The sequence below is a fragment of the Salvelinus alpinus genome, chromosome 4 (assembly GCF_045679555.1).
Source record: "Salvelinus alpinus chromosome 4, SLU_Salpinus.1, whole genome shotgun sequence".
NCBI classification, from domain to species: Eukaryota; Metazoa; Chordata; class Actinopteri; order Salmoniformes; family Salmonidae; genus Salvelinus; species Salvelinus alpinus.
The window spans coordinates 66,724,847-66,736,640 of NC_092089.1; the positions used below are offsets into that span (position 1 = coordinate 66,724,847).

The window sequence follows — 11,794 nt, forward strand, 5'->3', positions numbered from 1 at the left end:
CCAAGTGTTCATAGGGTCCAGTGAACAGCAATAGATGAAACAGGGAAGCCGCTAACCTTCAAAGTTCTACGCTAGCAAGCGGGAAACACGGCGTTCATAAAGTTAGCAGGCCGGGGCTAGCAGAAACGTCTTCACCGACGTCCGGCAAAGGCCGGTTGAGGGCACATCCGACGGAATTACATTGGCAGACCAGTCGTGATGGATCGGCGGGGCTCCGTGTCGACAAAGGGTCCAGGCCAATTGGCAAAATAGGTATTGTAGCTGGAGTAATTTCATTTGCTAGCCGGGAGATGCGCCTGGCTCGAGGCTAACTGGTGCTAGCTTCGGGACAAGGGCGTTAGCCACAATAGCCACTCGGTAGCAGCTAGCTAGCTGCGATGATCCGATGCAAAGGTCCAGAGCTTACAGCAGGAATCCGGTGATGTAGTGGAGAAAAGCAGTCCGGTATGCTCAGGGTTGATATCGTGCTGTGCAGACTGGCAAGTATTATCCAGGCTAAAAGCGTCTGGTGTCTGAGCTAAAGGTAAAGGCCGCTATCAGTGGCTAACAATGACTAAATAGCTAGTAGCTAACTAGCTGGTTAGATTCTGATGGCTAGCTTCTGATGGAGGTTCTAGCTATAATGTCTTAAAATAGCAGATTCGTATCACATTGGGTGAGGCGGGTTGCTGGAAGGTATATTTAATTTAAAAATGGAAAAAGAGATTGAAATATATTGAAATATATACAAAAAAGACCAAAAAAACTAAATGTACACGGGACAACAACAAATAACGTCTGCACTGCTACGCCATCTTGGATTCAACCCCTCTCTCTCTCTCTCTCTCGCTCTCTCTCGCTCTTTCTCACTCTCTCTCAATTAAATTCTCTCTCTCAATTCAATTCTCTCTCAGTTCTCTGTCTCTCAATTCAATTCTCTCTCTACCAATTATTTCTCTCTCACTCTCTCAATTATCTCTCTCATTCTCTCTCTATTTTCTTATCAAGGGCCCTGAACCAGTTTTGGGACATAAGACCCCCACAAGAGGGCAGCAGTGTCTGAAGGAAACAGTACCCATATAGAGCAGCAACTTCTGGCACAACGATTCCATTTTATTTCATATATAATTCATTATTTTGGATTCATTTACAGAATAAAATGTTTTGAACTCAGCAAACATTGCACATCATCTTCACAAAAAAGGTGCACAATCATTGACAATAATAAATTCGAATAAGTGCTCGAGTTAGCCATTTGAAGATAACATGTTCAAGTGGTTTTGTCTCTGGAGCACAGACGGAAAAACACTACTGCCATCAGCGCAGACTCCCTCTGTTAGGAACTCCTTACTACAAACACACAAAGACTCTCCGAGGGTGTCTCAGGGAGAGTTGGGATATGCAACAAAAAAAATTAAAAATTTACAATTCACACGTATAAATTCACACTTGTACACACTTGTACAACTTGTAAGTACCCACCAAATTATAAGACAGGTCAGGACACACAATGACACACACCAACAAGTCATACTAACAGGCCAGTCTTGTACGCAATACATGATCAGTACATCACAACAGCAGCATTCATAGAAGATCTCAAGTTATAGCCAACGTTCTGACAACGAAACAACAAAACAGTCCCATGGCAACATCATATTCTTGTCTGTGATAACATATAGCCTACATACTGTCAATTATGTTAATTGCCTCTCCATTGATCATCAATATGTGGGATCTCTAGGGCTCAGACAGACAGACTATACTTGTCACTCGGTGAAGATGACCCCTTGGCCCTTGCTGACCCCACTGCGTTGAGCACAGTCCCATTGGGCTTGTGGAGTATAATGAAGTTGCCCCCTAGACACTGATCTAAATTTTTTGTTTATCCACTAAGTTCAAGGTTAGGCTTTGGGGAGGGTAAGCTGATTCTAGACCTGTCCCTAAGAACCACTACTCAAAAGGGGACCATGGCGCTCTCCCGGAAGCTTGGCTGGCGTGTAAAACCTGCATGCCACTACAACAGGAACAAACTCAGTATGAATGAGGCCCTGACTAACGGCGGACCACGCGGATCCTATCCGTCACACTCTGTAGTGACACTCTCTCCCACGGCTGACACTTCCTCCCGAGCGGGATGGGACACACCGGCAAACCCACCCTCCTCCTCCTCCTAGTCCTCTTCCCCCTGACGACGACGATGACGACCCCCACCAGCATAGCTAACGTAAGGAGGAGACATGCAGCGAAGAACAGCAGCAGTTTGTTCTCTGAGATGTGAGCGCAGATGGAACACACCGCCCTGCGGTCAATGATCCTGCAGGAGGATGTGACGTTGTTGCCAGGGAAACCGCTGCGCTCGATGATCTCTCTGTAGGCTGCGATGGAGGCTTTGGGTCGGGACTGGTGGTGGGAAGAGGTGAAGAGGCCGAACTCAGGGACGTGTCCATCCTGCAGCTTCCAGACGTAGAAGCCCTTTAGGTTGACTCCATCCAACTGACGAGCTGGAGAGGAGCAAAAACAGGGTGAGGTGAGGTCAGAATCCCTCTTTCTACATACAGAAAAGCAATGTCAACAGAGAAGCTGTAGCCTGTGTGGGCGGCCATAAACCAATTGAAGCTATATTGTGGCTAAAGTACTGCACAGGACGTTTAGTTCAGTACAGGACAGTTCTCACTGGGATGAACTTTATGAGCTCAAAGGTTTCTTATACAGTAAAGTCCATGAGTTTTATGAGGGGGCTCATGTGATACGGCTGTGTGCTGTGGTGGGTTAGGAAATGAGCTGTGAGAAAAGTCACCTTCGACCTCTCATACTTAAAGCTGCTAATGAGTGCCCTACTCTACCTGTCTGCAGAAGAAACTGCAGAGAGGACATCTGTTTATTTCGAACAATAGAAATAAGTATAGAACCTCCAGGGTATTTCTGATAAGAACAAACTAGTGGGTTATCATTGGACTGGAGCTGGGGGGTTTGAAGGGAGTTTGAGGAGGTTAGAGAGAGGCTCACCTTTGAGGGCCTCCTGCAGGTAATTCCTGATGTAGTGCTGCCTGAGCAGATCATTTACAGGGGCCTGGTCGTCCACCCCACTGGCTGTGACTACAACAGGCAGGGTCCCTCCATACCTCTTCTTCACCCAGCGCAGCACCCTCCGGAGGCCCCAGGGGACCACTGCCTGCTCCAGACCAGAGGAGGCCCAGGTGTGGTCAGACATCAGCAGGCAGCCATGGTCTGGAGGTTGCTGGGGGTTAGGTGGGGCAGTCTGAGGAGACTGGGGGCGTGGTGACACGAGACGTGTGGTGAAGTGATTCAGTGCAATGAAGCCCAGCGCCCCTCCTAGCTCCTCTTTTTCCCGGGCGGTGAAGTGCGGTAATGGGGATCCAGGGAGGCCCATCACCCTTGCCCTCTCCTCTAAGTACCTCCTCATCTCTGGAGGGTACCTACCACTCTTACCCTCCCCCTCTCTGCCCCCTAGTAGTGGGTCTAGGAAACGACCAAGCTCAAACAACAGGAATCTCTGAGCGGCTGTTGCATGTGACTCCAGGAAGGGGTTGGCGGGTTCTACCCAGTCTGCGTGCAGTGCCAGGGACACCAGTCCTCCCTGTTGGCTGAGATACTCCCTCTCATAAAGCCTCCAGGCCTTAGCGTGGGCCAGGAGGAGATTATGGGCTGCCAGATGCTGCTCCTCCCCGATCTTGTAGGCATCCACTAGTCTGTTGGGCTCATTGATGGTAATCCAGTAACTCACCCAGGGCCCCAGCTCCCTGTAGCAGAGGGCTGCGTAGCTCTGGAAGGCCTCCACCGTGCTCTGGTTCAGCCAGCCGCCAGAGGCATGCAGCGGGCCGGGCAAGCCCAGCAGTAGGGTAGTGTTAGTAGGGTAGTAGAGGGTGACCACAGCCTCCAGGCCCTGCTTGTGGAGTTCGGTGAGGAAGCAGCGGTAGTACCTGTTAGAAAGAGTTTGAAATGCAAAGTGTGTATGTATACAGGCGTGCAATTTAGTGTGTGTTTGCATGCGTGCATGTATGGTAAACATTTGAATACACATTACACAGTTTGTGTCTCTACCTTAGGGCCTCTGTGTCCACATTAGACAGATCTCCTTGGGCAAGGATTAGGGACCAGTTGAGGGCGAAGAGGTAGTGAGATGCCCCTGTGGACTTAAAGAGGCTCACGTGACCACTGATGGCCAGGTAGTCAGTGCACTGTGGCCCCCTGATGTGGAGGTTGACTCCTTGGACAGGACGCAGTGCCCCATCCCCTGTCAGGTTCCAGCTGTACAGGTGGGGGTCGGTGAATTGAGGGGAGAAGGGATAGAAATTGACCTTTGATAAAAGAAGAAATATATAGGTTTTTGTTTTTATTTGCATCATCTAGCTTGCTTATTGTTCTGTTCGAGGTCAAGAGCAAGGAAGGCAGAGCAGTTTTGCTAAATAAAATCACCCTCTCTTTCCTTTCTCCTCCCGCTCTCATGTCCTTTCTTCACCTTCTCATCCCCTCACCTGTAGGCTGGAGTCGGCCACACCCCAGTGGAAGTCACATGGGAAACGCCCTTTGACCTCTCCGGTGATCTCATCACTGAGGAAACCGTTGTCCTTGATGACCTGCCTGTAAAACTGAGCAGTGGTCTTGGGAACCCTGGTTCTGTTGGCCTGGCTGAAGTCTAGGTAGAACAGGCCTCGTCTCACACTGTAGCCGTAGTTCCACTCAAAACCATCCACCAGAGACCAGGCTGTGTAGCCAAACACTCTGACACCGTCAAACACCATCGCTGGACACAGACAAACACAGAACGAAGGAGATGAGGACACACTGTTACCAAGGAGGTACAAATAGCACAACAGTTCAGAGGTTAAATGTATAGTACCAGTCAAAAGTCTGGATACACCTACTCATTCAAGGGTTTTCTTTATTTTTACTATTTTCTACATTGTAGAATAATAGTGAAGACATCACAACTATAAAATAACACATATGGAACCATGTACTAACCAAAAACAAATAAAAATATATTTTAGAGTCTTCAAAGTAGCCACCCTTTGCCTTGATGACAGCTTTGCACACTCTTGGCATTCTCTCAACCAGCTTCACCTGGAATGCTTTTCCAACAGTCTTGAAGGAGTTCCCACATATGCTGAGCACTTGTTTCCTGCTTTTCCTTCACTCTGCGGTCCAGCTCATCCCAAACCATCTCAATTGGGTTGAGGTTGGGTAATTGTGGAGGCCAGCTTATCTGATGCAGCACTCCATCATTCTCTTTCTTGTTCAAATAGCCCTTACACAGCCTGAAGGTGTGTTGGGTCATTGTCCTGTTGAAAAACATATGATAGTCCCACTAAGCGCAAACCAGATAGGATGGCATATCGGCGTATCGCTGCAGAATGCTGTGGTAGCCATGCTGGTTAAGTGTGCCTTGAATTCTAAAGAAATCACAGACAGTGTCACCAGCAAAGCACCCCCACACCATCACACCTCCTCCTCCATGCTTCACGGTGGGAAACACACATGTGGAGATGATCTGTTCACCTACTCTGCGTCTCACAAAGACATGACAAAGACAAATCAAAAATTTGGACTCAAAGGATACTTTTCCACCGGTCTAATATCCATTGCCTGGTTTCTTGGCCAAAGCAAGTCCCTTCTTCTTATTGGTGTCCTTTAGTAATGGTTTCTTTGCAGCAATTCATGCATGAAAGTCTGATTCACGCAGTCTCATGTGTCTGTTACTTGAACTCTGTGAAGCATTTATTTGTGCTGCAATTTCTGAGGCTGGCAACTCTAATGAACTTATCCTTTGCAGCAGAGGTCACCCTAGGTCTTCCTTTCCTGTGGCAGTCCTCATGAGAACCAATTTCATCATAGCGATTGATGGTTTTTGCGACTGCACTTGAAGAAACTTTCAAAGTTCTTGAAATCTTCCGCATTGACTGACCTTCATTTTTTAAACCTTTCTTCAACTAGGCAAGTCAGTTAAGAACAAATTCTTATTTACAATGACGGCCTACCAGGGAACAGTGGGTTAACTGCCTTGTTCAGGGGCAGGACGACAGATTTTTACCTTATCAGCTCGGGGATTCAATCCAGCAACCTTTCGGTTACTGGCCCAATGCTAGGCTACCTGCCGCCCCAAAATAATGATGGACTGTTGTTTCTCTTTGCTCATTTGAGCTGTTCTTGCCATAATATGGACTTGGTCGTTTACCAAATAGGGCTATCTTCTGTATACCACCCCTACCTTCACAACACAACTGATTGACTCAAACGCATTAAGAAGGAAAGACATTCCACAAATTAGCTTTTAACAAGGCACACCTGTTAACCTGTTTGGGCTGCAGCCCGACGCCGGTACACTTATGACAACATCCAGCTCAAGTGCAGGGCGCGAAATTCAAAAGATATTTTTTTAAATATTTAACTTTCACACATTAACAAGTCCAATACAGCATATGAAAGGTAAACATCTTGTGAATCAAGCCAACATGTCCGATTTTTAAAATGTTTTACAGGGAAGACAAAATATGTAAATCTATTAGCTAACCACGTTAGCAAAAGACAACACTTTTCTTACTCCATCAGTTTTTACTCCATCAGTAGCTATCACAAATTCGACCAAATAAAGATATAAATAGCCACTAACCAAGAAACAACCTCATCAGATGACAGTCTGATAACATATTTATTGTATAGCATATGTTTTTTTCGAAAATGTGCATATTTCAGGTATAAATCATAGTTTACATTTCAGCTACAATCAGAAATTGCACCGAAAGCAGCCATAATATTTACAGACACCAACGTCAAATACCTAATTACTCATCATAAAACATTTCTGAAAAATACATAGTGTACAGCAATTGAAAGACAGGCATCTTGTGATTCCAGACAATATTTCCGATTTATCAAGTGTTTTACAGCGAAAACACAATATAGCGTTATATTAGCGTAGCCACAATAGCCAGAAACACTTGGGCGCCGACGACCAGTTTACATGCACGACAGATATTAGAAATAGCATCATAAAATGTTTCTTACTTTTGGTGATCTTCCGTCAGAATGTTGGACAAGGTGTCCTTTGTCCAGAATAGTCGTTGTTTGGATCTGGAACGGCAAATTTCTCTCTTCATTTAGCATGGGCACTTGCCAAGTGGCACGGATCTGTCCAACGTCAACAAAGTCAGAGAACGGAACACGGCAAAACTCCCGAAAAAATGTCAATAATCTGATTAAACTATATTGAAAAAACATACTTTACGATGATATGGTCACATGTATCAAATAAAATCTAAACCGGAGATGTTAGTCGTCCATAACGACAGCTAAACAGAAGGCAAATCCATGTCCCCTTCCGCGCGCTACAGAAACAGGAAATGGACGGTCACGTCATACAAAGAGCTTTAATTCCACCTCAGATCAAGATAAACACGAAATTTCTTCTCTCACCGCCTCTTGACAACCAGGGGAAGGTGTATGAAGTGTACGTAGACTCTTACGTATCATGCCCATGTATAGGCAGGAAGTTGAACATAGCATCGATTTCTGACATTCCACTTCCTGGTCAGGAAAAGTGCTGCAGAATTAGTTCTGTTTCACTCAGAGAAATAATTCAAACGGTTTTAGAAACTAGAGAGTGTTTTCTATCCAATAGTAATAATAATATGCATATTGTACGAGCAAGAATTGAGTACGAGGCCGTTTGAAATGGGCACATTTTATCTGTTCTACTCAATACGCCCCCTGCAGCCCAAACATGTTAATTGAAATTCCTTCCAGGTGACTACCTCATGAAGCTGGTTGAGAGAATGTCAAGAGTGTGCAAAGCTGCCATCAAGACAAAGGGTGTCTACTTTGAAGAATCAAAAATATAAAATATATTTTGATTTGTTTAACACTTTTTTGGTTACTACATGATTCCATATGTGTTATTTCCTAGATTGGGGGTCTTTACTATTATTCTACAATGTAGAAAATAGTAAAAATAAATAAAAACCCATGAATGAGTAGGTGTGTCTAAACGTTTGACTGGTACTGTATGTACTCTTTCTTGTTGACCTCCTCTGTTTTCCCTAATCCTGCCCCCCATCCTCGGCCTCCTCCTCCTTGCCCCCTCCTCACCTTGCAGCACCTGGTTGACGAACCTCTTCATCAGGTAGATGGCCTCTGTATCCTCCCTCTCCACAGTTGCAGCTGAGAACCAGCCCCCCTCCGCCACCAGCACAGGCAGGTCCCCATACTCCAGCCTCACCCAGCCCAGCACCCGCCTCATGTCCGGGTACACAGTCTGCCCATAGTGGGCTAGACTCCGGCCCAGACGCAGGTTGTTAGGCCCAAAGGACAGGGAAAAGAAGTCAGCCGTTCCCCGCACCCAGTGCTTCTCCTCTGGGGTGAACTCAGGCAGAAGCCCCCTGTGGGTGGATCTCATGGAAGCTGGGTAGTCCCCATCCCTGAAGATGGGATTGGCGAACCAGCCAAGCACCGCCTCCATAGACTGCTGGCAGAGTTCGATATTGACTGGTGTGGCTTGGCCTCTCTTAGGCTCCATCCAATGGGAACCCAAGACGATGGACACCTTACCATTCTGAGTCGGCCGGAAGTAGGTGTCATAGGTGTGCCACGCTTTGGCATGCGCCTGGAAATGAAAATAAAAATTTTTATAAATCAAATGGAGGTCTGTTACATGCATTGCATTATGGCAGAGACATTACACATACTACAGACATCGGACCTGTACAGTGTGAATATGCACTGGGACAAAGCTGACTATTAATGAAGCCGCAAAACTGTTGCTGTCACAGACTTTGACCCCCAGTGGCTCCTTAAGTGTCCTGTTTACTAATCACAGTACTGCAGCTGTAATAAACCTCTCATGGCAGAAGGTAAACACACTTTTTAACAAGAGGTCAATGACTGCTAATAGCTGCTGAAGGAGCACAGTGAATATTGAATATCACAACATAAAACCATTTGGATTAGTTTAACCTGATTGACTGAATAAAGCACCGCATGTACCACTGAATAAAGCACAGCATGTACCATGGCTATTCCAGTGTTATGTCTTCACTCATTTTCCTTGCAATGTCTTGAACCCAATGAAAGACACAAACATTCACTGACGACATCAGCTGATAAAACCCACAGAAGTACGAAGTTCAGGAACAGGCTGTCTGACTAAACGGGGTCTTAGTCTGTACTGTGGTCTGTTCAACAGACCATTTCACACGAGTCAATCTATCCAAAGGGTTCTAATTTACAACTCAACCCCCTGACCCCCCTCCCAAATGGGTACAAATAATCCATTGCCCTTTGACACAGAACTAGGAAAAACTTTTCTTTCTGAAATCCTAACCATTCCCATTGGAGGGAAAACAATACACTGACCTAAGCTCATCGACTATGGGGCAACTTCATCCTCTGACCCTTAACCCTTGACCCTGCCTTACCTTTATGAGGTTGTGGGCCACATTGAAGGGTGCGGTGGCGTCGCCTGTCTCTCCAGGCGCGTGCACCCCTGTCCCGTACCCCTGGACAGCCACCAGGTAGGGGTTGTGTATGGAGATCCAGTACCTCACACGGCCCCCGTACGTTCGAAAACAGAAGGCAGCGTATGCATCAAACAAACCCACCAGGGTGTCATTCCTCCACCCCCCGTAGTGCTCCTGCAGGGCCTGGGGAAGGTCCCAGTGGAACAGGGTGACCACCGGCTCAATTCCCCTCTCCAGGAGCCTGTCGAGCAGTCTCCCATAGTGCTCCACAGCCACCCTATTGGGCCGACCTGTGGCAACACCGTCGGGGAAGATTCGGGGCCAGGAGAGGGAGAAGGCGTAGGAGCGCACCCCGAGGTACCCCAGCGCCTCAACGTCCTCCTCCCAGCGGTTGTAGCCGTCACTGGCCGTGTCAGCGACACTTCCGTCACCTCGGTGGGGGGCTGAGTGGGTGAAGTGATCCCAGATTGAGGGGCCTTTACCGTCACAGTCCCAGGCCCCCTCGGTCTGGAAGGCAGAGGTCCCCGTACCCCAGAGGAACCCTGGAGGGAAGGTCCCATGGAAGAAGGACTGGCTCTGGGTGAAGGGCTCTGGGGTGGTTAGCTGCTGCCACTGCCTCCTGCCCTCCCCCAGGGAACATAAATCCCTGCGCCAGACCATCACTGTCAGGAAGAGCGAGAAAAGGTATGTTGCCATATTGGAGTCTGTAGAAGAAGAATGATCCTCTCCAGAGTTTTCCAAAATCCTTCAGAAGAAATAAGCTGGTCTCTGTCTGAGGGGCTGTTTCTGTGTAAGTATCAAGGGTCCGGATGTTCAGAAGGTGAGGGATCCATGATGAAGATTGGAAGATGAAGGGATTGAAGTGAACGAGTACAGGAGACTGAGACGTCTACATGTGGAAGCCAGGAGGTGTGCAGTATCCATCTGACAGGCTAACCTGGTTGGACTTCCCTATCTCTCTCTCTCTACCTCCCTCTCTCCCGCCCTCCTTTTCTCTCCCCTCCCTCTTTCTGACACATACCGTACATTGTACACGCACAACCACACTCACAAGCACTGACTCATACACTCAGGAGCACACGCACCCGCACACACCTTTGAGGCAGACGCATGATCATTTTGTCAATGATTAGCTTGAACTCCGATCATCCTCACCTCCATGACTGAGATGTAGCTCCCATTTACTCTCTCTCTCTCCCCATCTCTATCTCACAATCACTGTCTCCTGCTAAATCTTATACTCTCCCTATCGCTTTACCCTTCATTTTATTTTCAGCGATCTTACCGTCATATTGGTATCATTACAACCTAATGGATAAAAAGGAACATTTCGGCTTGTTCTTGCAGCTATTCAAACCCAAAATGTCCTGTTTGAGAAATAGCCACAATAAGGTTGAGTTAAGGGTTTAGCTGTGGGGCACATCCACAAGATAAAACCCACATGTCAATTGGATTCATGGAATCAGAGTCAAATAGAATACAGTTTAGCCACGGGGCACAAAGAATACTGGGGAAGAATTGAGCGTTCCCTATGGTTTTATGGCCAAATCAGTCCAAGGCTGGCCTCACTGTTATCCTAGATTTGATTAAAGACGACGACAGATAAAAACAGGCATGATGTTCCTCTTGATCGATCTGATTCACTTCCGCAAATTGTGTGTGTGTGTGTGTGTGTGTGTGTGTGTGTGTGTGTGTGTGTGTGTGTGTGTGTGTGTGTGTGTGTGTGTGTGTGTGTGTGTGTGTGTGTGTGTGTGTGTGTGTGTGTGTGTGTGTGTGTGTGTGTGTGTGTGTGTGTGTGTGTGTGTGTGTGTGTGTGTGTGTGTGTGTGTGTGTGTGTGTGTGTGTGTGTGTGTGTGTGTGTGTGTGTGTGTGTGTGTGTGTGTGTGTGTGTGTGTGTGTGTGTGTGTGTGTGTGTGTGTGTGTGTGTGTGTGTGTGCGTGTGTTACCTATCTTTGATCTAATCTTAGGAAATACAAAAATAAAACAGAAACAACTCCTCATCTGCCAAATCCTTAATGTTGTTGTTTGTGTAGCTGTGAAGATGCCAGTTGTTGTAAAGTGGTGGTTGGAGATAGAGCACCTTATCATTAAATGTGTCACAGGCGTTATTAGGTTCGGGTCCATTTAGCTGGAGAATGGATATCCTTCACCTCTACCTGACCTGACATCAGCATGGTTGCAATGATACAGCACAAATGTAGGCCTACCCTCCGAAAAGCACTGCACTGCCTGGACTAAAATTGATCAAGTATATCAAACAGGAGATCAGTGATGGTATACGGTGGGATACATCTTGGGATGCTAGGCTGAAGCTATCAGTTCCAATTAGTGACTTTACC

At 46.9% G+C, this 11,794-nt stretch overlaps 1 protein-coding gene across 1 annotated transcript; it reads right to left on the reverse strand.

The window, feature by feature from the left end:
* Positions 1 to 1,068: 1,068 nt before the first annotated feature.
* Positions 1,069 to 10,364, reverse strand: klb (klotho beta). The gene is made up of 6 exons (XM_071398535.1): positions 9,414 to 10,364; positions 8,089 to 8,602; positions 4,479 to 4,747; positions 4,045 to 4,301; positions 2,989 to 3,923; positions 1,069 to 2,483 (listed from the first exon to the last, which is right to left on the reverse strand). The coding sequence occupies exons 1-6, from the start codon at positions 10,149 to 10,151 to the stop codon at positions 2,035 to 2,037; spliced, it is 3,162 nt and encodes a 1,053-aa protein (XP_071254636.1). The 5' UTR covers positions 10,152 to 10,364; the 3' UTR covers positions 1,069 to 2,034.
* Between the last annotated feature and the right edge of the window lie 1,430 nt (positions 10,365 to 11,794).

Bases quoted from the DNA above. Each gene is read 5' to 3' on its own strand.
- klb (XM_071398535.1), bottom strand. From the start codon at position 10,151: ATGGCAACATACCTTTTCTCGCTCTTCCTGACAGTGATGGTCTGGCGC. The intron at 4,748-8,088 runs GTGAGGAGGGGG...GTCTGTGTCCAG, and splicing joins CGTCAACCAGGTGCTGCAAG to CGATGGTGTTTGACGGTGTC. The intron at 3,924-4,044 runs GTAGAGACACAA...TCTTTCTAACAG, and splicing joins GTGGACACAGAGGCCCTAAG to GTACTACCGCTGCTTCCTCA.